Genomic DNA, 18,486 nt, shown 5'->3' with positions numbered 1-18,486 from the left:
CCATATTGAAGACTTTGTGTTAAATATAAGATTTTGACAAATTTTCTCTCTTTGAATTAACTTTAGAGGGAGTTAGACCTAATCAATATTCTCTACATTCATCTTTACTTTTAATTGTTAATTATAGTCCTTTTAAATGTTTAAAATATCTTTTCGGATACACAAAATTTTGTTTTGATTGAAAAACACCCTCAACTTTGTTGATGAGAGAGAGAGAGAGAGAGTAGGTCAACTTTTGATATATATATATATATATATATATATATATATATATATATATATATATATATATATATATATATATATATTATTTTATTTTATTTAGACTCTATTCATTATGAATTCAAAATGTAGAATATATAGTAATAGTATTATATATCTCATATTTTGAGTTTATGATGAAATTAAATCTAAGTAGGAGTTTTTTAGATTTTACCAAACATAGATTGATAGGTTAGAGTAGATTCAATTAAACTATATTGATTTAAATCAAAATTGGGTTAATTAAAATTTGTATTGAAACATGACCAAAAGTGGACGATTCAGTTCAAAATCAAACTATTTTTCTCCCTTTTTTAAAAAAGTTTAAAAAATATTTCAACCGCTAGATAAGATGAAAATCAAATCGAAATTAGATCAAAACTAAAATCAAAACCGAACTACATCTAAGGACCCTGGAGGCATCTAATCCCCTGAACCATCAATTCAGGCTCGAAAGTGGCTATTGGAAACCACTAGTTTAGACAACAGAATGGAAGTCAACACCCCATTTTGGCTAAGTGGAAATAAACCTAACCTTCAGATTTTTGGATGTGCATGTCTATTCTCTATTATATATATGCAGCTATTCTACTCAATGAAGACCATAAATGGTGGTCCACACACACACACTTCCTTTTGTAGGAGTTTGAGAGTAGAAGAAACGTTTTGCCGAAAATGGCTTTCTAGTATACACAGTTTCTGCCACCTTTATTTCTTCTTGTGAAGCTAGCATGCACATTAAAGAATTTATTTCAAAAAAAAAAAAAAATTCAAACCTTAATATTTCTCAATCCTTCTAAAAACATCCCAAATATATATAAAAAGAACTTTTTTTCCAAATAGCAAATTGGAACCACAATCCTCAACAGGCTAAATGTTACAGAAATTGTAGACAAGATTTATTTTGTTACAAAGAAGGAAGAAATTGCGGTAAAGAAAGGTTGCATTGAACCAATAATGTAGTGTTATGCTTGCAAATGAGTTAGCAATGGATTGGGCTCTGGTGTTTTGCTTTAATTTGGGTCAAAGTTAGAATTGCAGTCATTGGGCTTCATCCATTGGGCAAATTGATGTGTAAATATAAGCACATATTTGCTGAGAGGGTGAATATTCATACCAGCTTCAACATTAATCATCTAGGTATTTATGGTAATTAAATTCAGCAAAATCATTTCCTGGGTATATTTTGTTTCAAATTCAAATTCATATTCAATTTTTTTAATAGTGAGTTATATAAGTGGTGCTTTTTCTCTTCCTTTTGGTAGATTTGGGTATGCATTGATTAATTTATCTTAGGATTTCACTTCCATTTGATGGGATTCACAGAAAGAATGAAACGTTCAACCAGAACAATTGAATAGCACTCTGTATTTTAAGTACATGGGTTTACCACTGGTTTAAACCATAAATTCAATAAAACAAATGCAAAGAAAAGCAATGTCACATACAAAAAATTGGCATGAATAGGCAGTTCAGCTTAGTCTTCTGATCGTAAAAGAGCAGAAGAAGCCCTTTCTAAATTTCCCTCAGAAGCAGGAGTTGACAAACTTGCAGCCTGGAATGATGAAGATGAAGTAGGAGCTGGTCCTGAGAGTGTGTGACTGTGAGAGAAATTGCTAACATCGCTGCTCAAATATGTATTGAATCCACTAATAGACTGTTCCGGCACGGCCAGAAGGGAAGGTGGCTTATCAATCTCTACAATCCCTTCCAGCATCCGCACCACTTTTTCCATTCTCGGCCTCAGTGATGGTTGCTCCTGAATGCACCAAAAGCTTACTTGAATTGCCCTCATCACTTGTTCCATATCCACTCCTTGGTGACCAGCTAGCCTTCTGTCAACAATTCCCCAGACATTACCTTTCTCAAACTCTTCATATGCCCACACTGAAAACTTTTTCATATTTGTTTCTGCAGACATTTCAAAGTTCCTAAATCCACCCACAATCTCCAGCAAAACCATACCATAACTATAAATATCAGATTTTGATGTTATTGGAAGATTTGAAAGCCACTCTGGTGCTAAATATCCCCTAGTGCCTCTAATGCTTGCCAATGACCTATGCTCCTTGGCATGAATCAGCTTTGCAAGACCGAAATCTGAGACTTTGGCAGTGTAATTCTCATCCAAGAGAATGTTTTCAGGCTTTATATCACAGTGAACAATGCAGTCATGGCACTCCTCATGGAGGTATGTGATGGCCTTGGCAGTGCCAAGGGCAATGCTGAATCTTTGCTCCCAATTCAACAATTTCCCCGTTTGATTGTTTGTGATGAAAAGGAATTGATCAAGAGACCCATTTTTCATGAACTCATATACCAACAGCCTATGGCGCCCTTCAGAGCAAAAGCCAATTAGTCTTACCAAATTCAGATGGTGCGTGCTGCTTATAGTGGCAACCTCCATTCTGAACTGTTTCTCCCCCTGCTCAATTCCTTCAAGTTGCTTCACTGCAACAACCATTCCATTGGCAAGAACTCCTTTGTACACACTCCCAAATCCTCCAGTTCCAAGCTTCTCCTTGAACCCTTTTGTTGCGCGTTGAAGGTCCTTATACCAGAACTGGACTGGCGCACCAGAAGCATACTCAAGAAGAGCATATTGGGCAGATAGTCCTCCAAATCTGGGGCTGTTTCTAAAACACCACAACCATAAACCAGCTTCCAAGCTGATCAAACCGAAAACGATAGCTACTCCCTGAACGATTAAAGTCCACCCATGTACCCTCCAACCACTGCTCTTCCCAGACAACTGCGAAGGTAATGGGTTTGGAAGTACTGGGGAGCAAACTTTGATATGTGAAGTTGAAGGAAGTGCAGGACTCGAATAACCAGTAATATAACCAGGTTTTTTTAAATAACACTGGCCTGTGCCATCAGACAACACAGTGGAAGCTTCACAACCACCGGCATTGCTAAGACAATTCAATCTACATGCTGATACAGCAATAAAGAAAACCTCTGACTCCGAACCACCAGCAAATACACTCTGTGGAGGGTAAGTCAACAGCAGAGTGTGTTCCAAATCCAACATTGTAACATTCCCCGGACAATCTTCAGTCTCCACCTTCCTCTTGCACCCTTTCCTACTATCCTTTGGATCAATAAATTCGAAGTTCTGAGATGGGCACCTGCAAATTGGACCCGTATCATTATAACTACAAATCCCCATATCCCCACAATATCCATAAACTCTACACTGATCTTCAACAGCTGCCCATCTATCCGTTAGAGTCCCACTACCCCTTTGAGAGCTATAAATCCTTAAGTTCCCATCATTATCTAATTTCAGAAACCTTAGCATATCACCAGCTTCAGCATAATCATCACTATACACCATGATAGCTCCAACAGAAGGCAGCGTTTCATCGAACACAGACAGAGTTCCAATAGATTGCAATTCCAAACTCGGCGAATTTAAACTAGAATTTTCACTGTTGAACGAGGAATTCAAACCTTTATTCCAATAAGTGATGCTATTATTCCATGTAAGAGTGATGTTACCATAACTAAGAAGACTAAAGGTGTATAACCCAGAACGCAAAACCTTACCAACTGTGAAATTCTGGGACGGGACAGTCGTATCAACAGGGTTGTCGAAGGAGGACCAAACAGTGGCAGTATCATTTTTCAGAACTAGATTGCCAAAGTCATCTAGAGAAGCGGAGGAGACTCCAAGATTCCCTGTGTTAGAGTCCCAGACGATAGAGCTGGAGCCATTGAGGAGGCGAAGTGTTCCAGTGGAGAGGAACTGGAGAGAACCAGCTGAGTCAACGGGGGCGCCTGCAGTCCAAATAGGGATGCCACCGGAATAGTAGATGGCAGCAAGGAAAGAAGGAGGGGAACTCTGGGGGCTGAGTGGGATAAAGCCAAATGAGAAAGTTTGGGTCGGAGAAAGCCAAGCCTGATCTGTGTCAGAGGCATAGAGAGTTGAGCCTGGAGTGACATCTCCTATTGCCATGGCTGCTAGTAAAAAGGCAAGGAGGAGGTGAAGGAACAAGAATTTGGGTGGTCGGTTAATCATTATCATCCTCTTCTTCTTCTTCCCTCTCTTCTTGTCTTCTGTGTTTGTTTGGGTGGGTTGGGATAATTTTAATGGAGGCCGCCAGGGCAGATGATTGTGATAAATGAAAGTTTATTACATGTTCTTATATACGAGAGTATAATATTGATTTTCTTGGCAAAGTAGAAAGGCAGGGCAGAGAAGATTTGAACATGTGTTCACTGCTCAGGAATTGTAGGTCCTCCTGTTCGCGTGGAATATGATTGGTTGATTTCTGATAACAAATTTTTCTTTTTACAATAGGGTCCGATACTCAAATTACCTCACAGCCACTACGTTGAAGATTATTGATAAAAATAAATAAAAAATATAAAATTTTTATTATAAAATATAAAAAAAATTTAAAAATTTTATAATTTATTGCAATACTATTTGACGTATCGAAGTTATTGTATCAAGATTCGTGTATGGTTAAATTCAAAATCAAATCAATTGAATTTAGAATTAAAATCGCATCAGTAAAAATTGACCTTGAATCGGACTGTAATTATCCTTTCCAAGAATTGGATTATTGGAGACCAGCTCTTCACATTTGCTGTGGGCCTCACCAGTTGGACTTGCAAGCCTCCATCCAGCTGCTTTTGTTTACTTTTTCTGTTTCGTTTCATTGTTTATTTTTCTTTGATGGTAACTTTCACCTTACTGTTTGAATTGTCATTCCGTTCTCCGATCAAATTGTTGAACTTTTGTTAAGCTTTTCTAATCAAACGTATGACTTGTGTTGTACTAGTATTTGTCAAATAGATCCTTTTCAAATCAGAATTTGAACTTCCAGAAGTTCTAAATCCGTGATCATGAACTCGATATATCATTTTCAGAATTTTATTTAGAGGAAAATTCAAACATTGAAATCACAACACACGACTGTTTAGCAATACATACTTTTCCTTGTGCAGGAAAAAAGAAAAGGTAGGAAAACAATATTCAGTAATTATGCCCTGTTCCACTCTTTCTCCATGTTTGCTTTATAAATTTGGTTCTGGATTGTGTTCATTGTCCTTTCCCCTTTTCTTCTTTTTTCAATGGGGTTCTTGCAAACTCAGAATTGTTTTAAGATAGTCAATTGAAATGCAATTTCGATGGCACCTGATTATGATGTCTTTTTAGAGTCATAAATATCTGTTCTGTGATGGTTTTATCTCTAGAATCACGTGAAGAATTATTAATGAAGTGTTTGATCAGCGGAAGATTTGGTTGTTCATAACAAGAATAAATTAATGCATCGTTTTTCTGATTGCACGGGAAATTCTTTTTCTATAATTCCTGTTTGATTGGTGTTAAATGGTCGTAAGAAAGCTAGATTCAATTAGAGTTTCTTCAACACCAAGAAATGTTAGGTTCTGGTAGGTAGGCCTGGCTAGCAGGCTGATCCAGTCTGGTTCCAGGTCGAAACTGAGGCCCGAGATCGAACCGTAGGGTTTACCCGTTTCTGATTCCAGTTTTAGTCTAATTCTGATTTTGGTTCTAGTTTGATCAGGTTTGAGCCAATTTAATGATTAAAAATAATGGTTTAAATCGAACTGAATCAGGTTCCAATCCAATTCAAGAGAAGAAAGAAAATTGTGTATTTCTGGTTCAAATCCATGGAACTCTTGTCTTGAGTAGACAGGGCAGTTACGGATCCAAACTGGACCATGTCCAAGTTTACTTGGGGTCTGTTTGGATGGGGTGAGGGAAGGGTAATTAATGGGAGGGTAAGGAGGGAGAAGGGTAAGGAGGATTACAATAAAAAAATTCTCATGTTTGGAAAGAGGTGAATTAATGGAAAGGTAAGGAGAGGTAATGCTTATTCTTTATGTTTAGAAAGAGGTGAAAGAAGGGTAAATAATTATTAAAATTATAAAAATACAATTTTCTATTAGATAAAATTTATTCTTTATTTTTTTTAATATGCAAAATTAAGGCCTTTTATTTTTAGTTTAATGGCTTATAATTTATATTTTTTATTATCTTTTTATATTAGACCATGATATATACTATTTTAACATTCAACTTAGATATATATAAAGTAATACAAATGTCATTTTGCATCTTTTAAAATATTTTATTTTTTTAAAAGATAGGTAAAATATTATTGTTATAAAACAAACTTTTGTAATTTTTTATTTATTAATAACCTTGAATGGTATCAATTAATCATTTTATACCTGAACTTTTTTAATGGGTGAGAATAAAATTTAACAGTATGAAAGGAATTTATCTTAAATTAGTGGATTAAGTGCTAGAATCATCAGAGACCACGTGAAGAGGTTTGTATACGCTTTGGCAATTAGCTAGAGTGTATTTCATTAAACTAAAAAAAAAAAAAAACAGTTTATAAAAGACAAACAATAGAAGATTGTCAACGTTTTAGTTTTCAAAAATTTAAAAACTAAAAAGTTATAGTGTCAATGATCACGCCTAATTTGTGATTAGATAATTTATTAAATAGTAAATTCATCACGATAAATTTTAAATTTATAAAAAGTAATGATTCATTATGAATAAATCACAAAATTAATAAATCAAAATAATAATAAATAAATTAAACAAGGATTGAATAATGAATGAATTATTTAGAAAAAAAATTGATAATTAGAACATAATAATTATAGCAAACTATTGAAAAAACAAATGATTTAATAATTAAAATTAAATAAAAAGATAAAATTAACCTTTTTTCTGTAAGAATTCAAAATCCACCAGAGAGAGCGAAGAGATTAGATACGGCTACAGAGAGAAGACATTTATTTATAGTGGTAAGCTACGTTTATTTTTGATAGGTATAATTGAATTTTTAATAAAAAATTAAGGACATAATAGGAAAATAAAAAATAAAATAATTTTCATCTCTCACCTCCTTTGCTTACACCTCAATTTGGGGTGTAAGAAAAATTGAGATTTGAGGGATAAGGAAGGGTAAACCTTACCCTTACTTACCCTTATCCTTCACCAGCTCAACCATTTCCTTTTCCAAACAGGGTATTACCCTTATTTACCTTTTCCTCACCCCCACCCAAACAGACCCTTAGGTGTTTGTCTCAGCTACTTTCAGAAGTCTTTGAGTATTTTTTTTTTATTATCAAAGATATTGCTGCTTTTTTTTGGCTATGCATTTCTTTTTCATTAGACTAGTTGCAGCTGATAAGTTTAGCAGCAGAGATTTTGTTTCATGGCTACTTGCATGCTAATTTTGAGTCTAATTATTATAGATTCTGAAATTTCACGTATATATATACACATTTACGCATAAACACACACTATCAATACATTCTTCCAGCAACTGCAAGAGATCTGCAGCAAATGTGTGTGACCTTAATGAAGGATCTGATTGATCAACAGGTTTTGGTTCATTGCATACTGAATATGTGGAACTTAATCATCAAGAATCTGAAATAGCATATCATCTTCATTTTTTCTTCAAAATAAAAATGACAGACATCCCCACCCCAGCAGCAAATATCATCACTAGTCAGAAGTAGCAGCTAATGTATAGAATTTGTTTGGTAACTCTTAACAATCTTTGGACCTCAACAATCATCTGCAACTGCGAGCAAGTATATATTCACAGTAAAGTCATGAATTGAAAATAGAAAGAAAGAAAGAAAGATGGCAAATTTTGATGGAATTTGAAATCTTTTTTCCAAGATCCAATCAAACAACCATTATTACACTTTCATGGTGCTCCTAATGGTTGTGTTCTTATTCATCTTCTCAGCACCCTAATAAACATATAGCACATCCACCCCATGATACGGTGTGTCCGCAAGTGCACGGGTCACAGTAGTATAGTTTTAAAAAAATGATATCGATCCCACAGGGAATTGTGCTTAAATTGGAAATAAAAGTATAAGCTAATTAGAATGACAAAAATTAAAGATGTAAAATGAAATTTGGAATTAAAATTGGTATTTGAGGAATTAAAACTAAATCAAACAATTAACTAAAATTAATTAAACTAGATTACCAAAAATTAATTTGAAATTTCTATTTATGAAATTTGAGAGGAATTAAATCTAAATTCAATAAAAAATAAAGTGATTCTAGAGATTGGATTTAAATTGGATTTAAATTTAAATTGGATTTAAATTGAAATTGCTATTTATGAGATTTGGAGGATTTAAATCTAAATTCAATGAAAATTAAATTGATTCTAGAGATTGGATTTTCAATATTGTTTGCATGTGGTTTATCCTTAATTTAGCCAAACACATGAGAATTGCAATTTTGAGAGAAATCAATTCTTAAATTTTTGAAACCTTTTTCAAGCATTTCAAAGTTGGTTTTCATTAAATCAAACCCTGTTTTCACGGTATTTCAAACCTAACAAAAACCCATTTAAAGCTCTAATTGATTTTTGGAAAGTTCCCCTTAATCCTCTTAGCTTATCTCTAACACCAAGAAAATAAAGTTTATTGCAAGATTATCTATCCCTAATATTCCATCTATTAAGGATTAAAGCTTAACTTAATGAGGGCCCATTCATCAAGCAAGGCAACAAGCTCACAAGCAATAAATCAAAATGTAACAAATCCCATTTAAATGGCTAAATCAGTTCAAAACCACAATACAAATCAATATTTACAAACCCATCTCTAGAATCTCAATCAACTACTCACAAATCATTGTTTAAAGACAAACCCAAATGTATAAATGAAGAAATAATGGAAGTGTAAGCTAAGGGGTAGAAAAACCCAGAAATATGCGTGGTCTGCTGTGAGAAAAATCTGAAAAACGAGTTCTGCAGGCTGCTGAAAAAAAATGCAGAAATTGCTCCCTCCATCTCTTACTAATATTCATAAAAATTCATCTATTGCTCTCTATGGAAAGTAACTGATAAAATGAGGCTATATATAGGCTAAGTGCGCCTAGAATGGGTAAAAGGGGAAGGTTCGGAGAAAGTGAGGTAAAAGGTAGATGCTTGAAATGCCACGTCAATTATTTCCAGTAAAAATGACATAAGCCGAGTCAGTTGTGTCGTGGGTTGTGTTGCGGGTTGTGTCGCTCTCGGCGTGAATATCTGACGATCGACACAACCTGCGACATAAGCTAATTCGGTTGTGCTGCAAGTTGTGTCGCTCTCGGCCATTTTTTTACTCAACTTCAAAATTTTTGCAATTCGACTTTAATCTCCTCCAAATGGCTACTCTGATCAAAATACATCAAATTTCTCCAAATTTACCCTACAAAACAAATAAATTCCAAAAATTAAACTAAGAAAAGTGAAAATTGCAAAATTGACTAAATATATACTAATATCTATAATAATGGCTATGAACAAGGGTAAATTATGTGCAAAAATTACACCTAAATGATGATCTAAAATGCATGCATCAAATTCCCCCATACTCAAACTCTTGCTTGTCCTCAAGCAAAATTTCATTAAAACTCATTTGGAAGGGAATAGAATCAGTCTTTGAAAACACAAAAATCACAAATCCAAACCACCAACTTACCTCTAGCCACCAACATTCCAAGTTCCCACCAGCAAAAGCACAAAGAATGAAGCAAGCACTCTCAACAATTACAGAATAGCTAAGAATTAACCAATCAACCCAAGCAACAAATACCAACCAGCTACAAGAGTCAATTGTGCCAAAACAAACCTAAATGAAATAGATAGCCAATGTGTCTCAAATAGATGGTGAGTAATGTATGGAAGATTATATTGCCAAACCCATATGCAAGCATAAAAGATCTAACTCTACTAATGTAACAAGCATTTTTCAAAGAATCATTAGGTCTTTTTAAGGGTTGTAATGGGGTTTAATAGGGTAAAATTGTGGTTAACAAAGAAAGGGAATAAGGTAAACAAAATATGAGAATAATATTAATCATGAAACTCAAAGTGCATCCATTTTTTTTTTATAATAGTAATTTTTTTATCAAGAGGAAAGAAATTCACAATGAATCTTAAGTGCTAACACAATAAAGGGACTACTTTTATAATATATTTTTTATTTTGTATGTGTCCCTATTTCACGTCACACCCAAAATTACCTTTGGGATATTTTTGTGACTATTTTTTTTATCAACTTTTCACAATTACTCTAGCACTTTTCAAGATGTTTCAATCCTCCAAGTTTTTTTTTATTTTTTTTTTATATATCATTATTTATTTTATTTTTTTATGCACTTAATTGCTAAAATATTATTCTCATAATAGGTGGTAATGTTTAAGTTTAATGGCTAGGTAAATGATTTGGGTTCCAAAGAAATTAGGGAATTAAGGTTCAAGGGGGGTTTGCAAGGGTTGAAATGAAATTAAGGGAGGTTAAGGCTAAATGCGAGGTTTAAAATATGAAGGAATGCCTAAATCATATTCTTATCAAATGCAAGTTAAAAATTTCTCTTTGAAAGATCTAAAATGCTTGTTCTAGGAATGGTGAGACGACAAGGACCATTTTCTTCCTTAAAGGCTTATCCAGACACTCAAAACTCAAAATAACTAATCAGAATCTGCATACCTAGATGAATGTATTAATTTTCAGCTATTAAGTAAGAGAAAGAATAATGCTTAAGACTTTGTACCCAGCTGGAACTTTCATTCCACTAACCATCTAAAGGCAAGTTGGATTGCTTGAATAAGCAACTTATGGAATTCAAAGACTGGTTTAAAAATCCAAAAATTTTAAATGAATGAATGAAATGCATGAGTGTAAATGTATAGTCAACCTATATGTAACTAAGTATACTTAACTAAGTATATGAAGCTATATGCAAGTGTATATATGTGAATATGTACAAGTATGAAGTAATGAATGAGTATGTCACTATATGCAAGTAAAAAGGAAAAAATAATTTTTGCAAAAAATTTACCCTCTCCCCATACTCAGAATGAACATTGTCCTCAATGTTAAAAGAATGCAAGGAATGGGATAATTTGGCTATATGTGCATAGAGAATTATTACCCTGTTGCATAAGCGATAGCACAACTTGTGTTGAAAGTGACACAAGCTGAGATAAGAAGTGTTACCTCATTGAAGTGCAGCCAATTTAATTAGATAAAATTTGGACAGCTGCTGCACTCATTGCAAAAGAAACAGTGCGATGGAATCCATTAAATCAATTAAACTCAAAAAGTTTGGAATAGGGAAGTTAAGCTCAAAAATATAGCCATCAAGTGTAAATCCGAAATAGCAAATCAAAGCAAGTGAGCAATGTATTAAAGATATAAAAGAAAAATGTATTTTATGAGGAACTAAAAAAACTGAATAAGTAAACGGTTCAAGTAAAAGAAAAACAATACAAGCAAAATATTAACTAAATAAGTTCAAAATACTAATTAATTAAGCAACGAAAATAAAGACATGAAATGTTTTTTTTTTTTTTTATGCTCATTTGCTTGCAATGAATTGTATCCCATCTGCACAAGGAAATTAGAACAATGTTAAACTCTGAATAAGGAGTATAGAAAAACTTAAAACAAAAATATGAAAGAAATAAAGAATCAATGAAAAATTATGAGTTATGCACAAAAATGCTAAGTTTAGGTTTTTAGCTTGACCATACTCGCTCAAAATGTTATGGAGAATGAGAAAGATAGCAAGTTGCTATCTTCTCAATTGGCTCACCAACTGAATAGTGCCTCAATCTTTGTCCATTTACCTTGAAATTACCTGATTTTTCACCAAAAATTTCCACAGCACCATGAGGTAAAACTTTCACAATTTTTAATGGACCTGACCACCTTGATTTTAATTTTTCTGGAAAAAATTTTAACCTTGAATTGAATAAGAGAACCAAATCTCCTTCTTTAAAGTCCTTTTTCTTGATATGCTTATCATGCAATTTTTTAGTTCTTTCTTTATAGATCCTAGCATTTTCATAAGCATCAAGTCTCAATTCTTCTAATTCATCAAGTTGCAAAAGTCTTTTATGTCCAGCAGCTTGTAAATCAAAATTGATTGCTCTAATGGCCCAATAAGCTTTGTGTTCTAACTCTACGGGCAAATGACATGATTTCCCAAAAACTAACCTATAAGGTGTAGTTCCTATGGGGGTTTTAAATGCTGTTCTATATGCCCAAAGAGTGTCATCTAATTTAAGGGACCAATCTTTTCTGGACTTATTGACAGTTTTCTCCAAGATTTGCTTGATTTCTCTATTTGTGATTTCTACTTGGCCATTTGTTTGAGGGTGATATGGTGTGGCAATCCTATGCTTTACCCCATATTTTCTCATCAATTTTTCAAGTTGGTGGTTGCAAAAATGGCTTCCACCATCACTGATTATGGCACGTGGGGCACCAAACAGTCAAAACAAATTTTTGAAATTTCACCACAACTTTTGTATCATTGGTAGGTGTAGCAATAGCTTCTACCCATTTAGATACATAGTCCACCCCTACCAAGATATATTTATTCCCATAAGAAGATGGAAATGGCCCCATGAAATCAATTCCCCACACATCAAATAATTCAACTTCTAATATGGACTGTTGGGGCATCTCATCCCTCTTGGAAATGTTGCCTACCCTTTGGCACCTATCACACTTGCTTACAAAGTCTCTCACATGTTTAAACATATTAGGCCAATAGAAACCTGATGTCAAGACTTTTTCAACAGTTTTTGAGACACTAAAATGACCAACATATTCAGAGGAATGACAATGGTAAATAACATCATTTATTTCTTCCTCTGGTATACATCTCCTAATTATTCCATCATTACATCTCCTAAACAAAAGAGGTTTTTCCCAAGAATAAAATTTAACATCATGCAAGAATCTTTTCTTTTGCTGCCAAGACAAATCAGGTGGCAAGACACCACAAGACAAGAAATTCACAATATCAGCAAACCATGGAAGTGCAGAATTCAACACATACAACTGCTCATTCATGAAAAACTCATCAATTGGCACAATTTCATCATCTTTATTTTCAGTTTTTATCCTAGAAAGGTGATCAGCCACCACATTTTCAACACCCTTTTTATCTCTTATTTCCAAATCAAATTCTTGAAGTAATAAAATCGATCTAATCAACCTAGATTTAGCTTCTTTCTTGCTCATCAAGTACCTTATTGCTGCATGAGCAGTGAAAATAATTACCTTTGAGTTGACCAAATAAGAAAGAAATTTATTGAGTGCAAATACTACCGCAAGGAACTCCTTTTTCAGTTGTGGCATAATTAACTTGAGCTTCATCAAGGGTTCGGCTTTCATAGTAAATGGCATAAGGTTTTCTATCTTTTATTTGGCCAAGGGCGGCTCAACAAATAAAATTCGCTTGCATCACACATGATTTCGAATGGCAAAGTCCAATCCGGGGGTTGCATGATAGGAGATGTTGTTAAGGCCGTCTTCAACCTGCAAAAAGCAACCATACAATCTTGATTAAAATCAAATTTAACATCATGATTCAAAAGATTTGTTAAGGGTTTAGCAAGTTTAGAAAAATCCTGAATAAATCGCCAGTAAAACCCGCATGTCCAAGAAAACTCGCACTCCTTTGTGGTGGTTGGAGGGGCATTTTTCAATAATTTCTATTTTAGCTCTATCCACTTCAATTCTCCTATTTGAGATTAAATGCCTAAAGCGATTCCCTATTGGACCATAAAGTGGCATTTCTCCCAATTCAACACCAGATCATTATCAACACACCTCTACAAGATTTTAGACAAATTAGTCAAGCATGAATCAAAATTAGTGCCATATCCTGAAAAGTCATCCATGAAGACCTCCATAATTTCTTCAATAAAATCAGAAAAAATGGCCATCATGCACCTTTGAAAGGTGGCAGGCGCATTACACAATCCGAATGGCATCCTTTGATATGCAAAGGTGCCATAGGGACAGGTAAATGTAGTTTTTTCTTGGTCATCAGGATGGATTAGAATTTGAAAGAAACTAGAATATCCATCTAAGTAACAAAATTAAGAATGCTTGGCTAATCTTTCTAACATTTGATCCATAAAAGGAAGGGGAAAATGGTCTTTTCTTGTAGTATTGTTTAACTTCCTATAGTCTATGCACATTCTCCAACACTTGATTCTAGTGGGTATCAATTTATTATTCTCATTTTTAACAAGCTGTCACCCCACCTTTTTTGGTACAACATGCACAGGACTCACCCACTCCTTTATCGGAAATGGGGTAAATAATTCCAGCAGCTAGTAATTTTAGGATTTCCTTTTTCACAACATCCTTCATTGTAGGATTCAATCTTCTTTGGTGTTCAATGGAAGGTTTACTATTTGGCTCAAGGAAAATCCTATGCATACAAGCTGTTGGACTAATTCCCTTTATATCATCAATTGCATAACCCAAAACTCTCCTATATTCTCTCAAAACTCTCAACAATTTTTCAATCTCAATATCAGTTAAACATGCATTAATTATAACCGGATATGTTTCATTCGGTCCAAGAAAAGCATACCTGAGGTTGGAAGGAAGAGGTTTAAGATCTACCTTTGGGGCATCCTCTACCTTTAATGATGGTGGTTTGATCTCCAAATTTTGCACTCCTTCAAGTTGAAAAATTGTGGCTTCAGGATGTGGTGGAGAGCTCTCCAAGTGTTGTGCAAAAGCAGCTATGTTGAGATTGTCATCATCAATGCTCCCACCATGGACTAAGCAATTTTCAAGTGGGTCTTGTGGATAGCTTTTTCTGAAATGCTCTTGAACAATCTCATCAATAATATTTACCCGCAAACAAGACTCAACTTCTTCATGTTTCCTTTTCATGGCTGGATTGATGTTGAATATCATTTGATCATCTCCCACTCTAAGTGTCAATTTCTCACCCTTCACATCAATTAATGCACCAATTTGTTGCCAATAAGGGTCTTCCCAATAAGATAGGAACTTTTGTGTCTTCTTCCATATCTAAAATGACAAAGTCCACCGGAATGTAGAATTTCCCAACCTTGATAGGCACATTTTCTAGAATGCCTTCTGGATACTTAATTGAACGGTCAGCCAATGAAAGATACATGTTTGTGGGCTTCAACTCTCCCATATTCAACTTCTCATATATTGAAAGAGGCATTAGGCTGACGCTAGCTCCAAGGTCACATAAAGCATTTGCCACACAATTATCACCAATATGACAAGGAATGGATAACACACCCGGATCTTTGAGTTTGGGAGGTAACTTCTTCTGGATTATAGCCTTTGCATTGCTCACCCAAGTTGATGGTCTCATAGACTTCTAGCCTTCTCTTGTTGGTAAGAATCTCCTTCAAAAACTTGGCATAACTTGGCATTTGGGATAGTGCCTCAGTGAATGGCACATTGATATACAACTTCTTTAGCACTTCAAGGAATTTGCCAAATTGTTTGTCTAGCTTATGCTTGATGAATCTTTGAGGGTAGGGAAGGGTGGGCTTGTAAGGTTCAGGTGGGATGTATGGTTTCTCTCCCTCATCTTGCTCACTTTTGCTTTCTTCTTCTTTTTCATTTTTCTTGCTCTCAACTGAATTTTCTTCTTTTGTGCTCTCTTTTTCTTCTCTCTTGTTTTCACTCTCTTGACCAACTTTTTTACCACTTCTCAAGGTTACAACCTTACATTGTTCATGAGGGTTTTGTGGTTGGCTAGGTAGTTTCCCATAGGAATTGCTTCCCGATGAGCTTGCTTGTTGCGCCAATTGAGTCTCCAACATGCGGTTGTGGACTTGTAATTGATCCATGGTTTGTCTCATGTGTTGCATTTCTTCCTCCAATTTGCTATTCATCTTACTTTGTTCAGCAAAAAATTTCTCCATCATGCTTTCCAAGGTTGGCTTCGGTTCATAAGGTGGAAGGGATTGTTGTGCTCTTGCTTGATATCCAGGTTGTGACTGGCTTGTGGGCTGAAATTGAGGCTGAAATTGAGGCCTATTTTGCTGCATAAACTGTTGGTTATGAGCATAATTTGAGCTTTGGCCTTGTTGAGCAAAAGTTGCTTGTGGCCTCCATGTTGAGTTGTTCACATTAGAGTATGAATTTCCCATAGGTTTCTGTTGATAACCTCCTGCATAAGCAGCTTGTTCTTGCAAATAATCATCACCATAAGAAGAGCAATCAACTCCACAACTTTGGGTTCCATCTGTGAAGGCAACTTGTTGCATAGTTGTAGGAGTTGAGTTTGTTGCCTTTGTGCAAAAATCACTAAGGAGCTGAGTCAACTGATCAAATCTTGCATTCATGTAGCTAACTGAGTCAAGTTCATAAATCCCAGCCTTCTTTGGCTCAAGTGCTCTAGGATTTCCCCATAAATGGGTATTATGAGCAATCTTCTCTAATAGATCATAGCATTCTTCACTTGTCATTCTCATGAAATCTACTCCTGCTTGTGAATCAATTGTGTTTCTTATGGCTGGAGTAACTCTGGTATAGAAATTCTGAACAATCATCCATTTGGGTATTTCATGATGAGGACATTGCCTTTCAAGCTCCTTAAATCTCATCCAAGATTCATACAAAGTTTCATCATCTCTTGGTTTAAAAAGCTACCATCAAATTTCTCAAATGAGTGGTCTTCCCAGGTGGGAAAAATTGAGATAGAAAAGCTTGAGATAGCTGCTCCCAAGTAGCTATAATAGCTTGTGGAAGTGAGTCATACCACTCCAATGCTGAATCCCGAAGAGAAAATGGAAATAAGGTGAGCCGAATCACTTCATCTGAAACTCCAGGTTGTCTTTGTGTGCCACATATCATCAAAAATTTCTTCAAATGAGAATGAGGATTTTCAAGTGGACTACCTCCAAATTGTGAATTCTGAACCATTTGAATAAGACCAGTCTTTAAATCAAATTGATTAGCTCCAATAATAGGTATGTTATCTCTCACATCTGCACATCTAGGAAAAGCATAATCCAACATGGATCTTCTTTGAGGATCATTTTGATTAACAACTACATTTTGCCCGTTTTGCTCATTTCCTCCATTGTCTCCACCAATAGCTCTATTTTGATTCTCCATATTTTCTATTGTCTCCTCTTGCTCAAATCTTTGTTGTTCTTCTTTTTCTGCTTCTTTTCTTCTTTTGTACTCCTTTTTGTTGGCTCGACAGAATTTTTCAATTTCATGATTGAACAACAATTCGGTATCACTTGTGCTTTTCGATCGTCTCATAAACAAGAAAAGTACCTGAAAAACACAAGGAACAATAGTAAAAATAAAAGAAAATAAAAATTCTAATTAGCTTAAAACAATTAAATTCCAACTTAAAAACAAACAATTCTCCGGCAACGGCGCCAAAAAAACTTGATACGGTGTGTCCGCAAGTGCACGGGTCACAGTAGTATAGTTTTAAAAAAATGATATCGATCCCACAGGGAATTGTGCTTAAATTGGAAATAAAAGTATAAGCTAATTAGAATGACAAAAATTAAAGATGTAAAATGAAATTTGGAATTAAAATTGGTATTTGAGGAATTAAAACTAAATCAAACAATTAACAAAAATTAATTAAACTAGATTACCAAAAATTAATTTGAAATTTCTATTTATGAAATTTGAGAGGAATTAAATCTAAATTCAATAAAAAATAAAGTGATTCTAGAGATTGGATTTAAATTGGATTTAAATTTAAATTGGATTTAAATTGAAATTGCTATTTATGAGATTTGGAGGATTTAAATCTAAATTCAATGAAAATTAAATTGATTCTAGAGATTGGATTTTCAATATTGTTTGCATGTGGTTTATCCTTAATTTAGCTAAACACATGAGAATTACAATTTTGAGGGAAATCAATTCTTAAATTTTTGAAACCTTTTTCAAGCATTTCAAAGTTGGTTTTCATTAAATCAAATCCTGTTTTCACGGTATTTCAAACCTAACAAAAACCCATTTAAAGCTCTAATTGATTTTTGGAAAGTTCCCCTTAATCCTCTTAGCTTATCTCTAACACCAAGAAAATAAAGTTTATTGCAAGATTATCTATCCCTAATATTCACTTTTCAGTCCATCTATTAAGGATTAAATCTTAACTTAATGAGGGCTCATTCATCAAGCAAGGCAACAAGCTCACAAGCAATAAATCAAAATGTAACAAATCCCATTTAAATGGCTAAATCAGTTCAAAACCACAATACAAATCAATATTTACAAACCCATCTCTAGAATCTCAATCAACTACTCACAAATCATTGTTTAAAGACAAACCCAAATGTATAAATGAAGAAATAATGGAAGTGTAAGCTAAGGGGTAGAAAAACCCAGAAATATGCAGCAGATTCTGCTGCAGAAAAGTGC

The 18,486-nt window shown here is 34.3% G+C and overlaps 1 protein-coding gene and 1 non-coding gene across 2 annotated transcripts; one reads left to right on the top strand and one right to left on the bottom strand.

Moving 5' to 3' along the window:
* Nucleotides 1-1,593: 1,593 nt before the first annotated feature.
* LOC110668241 (G-type lectin S-receptor-like serine/threonine-protein kinase At1g34300) lies at nt 1,594-4,456 on the bottom strand. Its single transcript, XM_021829396.2, has one exon. The coding sequence runs from the start codon at nt 4,289-4,291 to the stop codon at nt 1,739-1,741; it is 2,553 nt and encodes an 850-aa protein (XP_021685088.2). The 5' UTR covers nt 4,292-4,456; the 3' UTR covers nt 1,594-1,738.
* A 12,194-nt stretch (nt 4,457-16,650) lies between these two features.
* On the top strand, nt 16,651-16,758 carry LOC131169994 (small nucleolar RNA R71). The gene has a single exon (XR_009140937.1). It is a non-coding gene; the product is annotated as a small nucleolar RNA R71 (small nucleolar RNA).
* Nucleotides 16,759-18,486: the final 1,728 nt, after the last annotated feature.

The sequence above is a fragment of the Hevea brasiliensis genome, chromosome 10 (assembly GCF_030052815.1).
Source record: "Hevea brasiliensis isolate MT/VB/25A 57/8 chromosome 10, ASM3005281v1, whole genome shotgun sequence".
NCBI classification, from domain to species: Eukaryota; Viridiplantae; Streptophyta; class Magnoliopsida; order Malpighiales; family Euphorbiaceae; genus Hevea; species Hevea brasiliensis.
This window is presented reverse-complemented; position numbering and strand designations above follow the sequence as displayed.

Bases quoted from the DNA above. Each gene is read 5' to 3' on its own strand.
- LOC110668241 (XM_021829396.2), bottom strand. From the start codon at position 4,291: ATGATAATGATTAACCGACCACCCAAATTCTTGTTCCTTCACCTCCTC.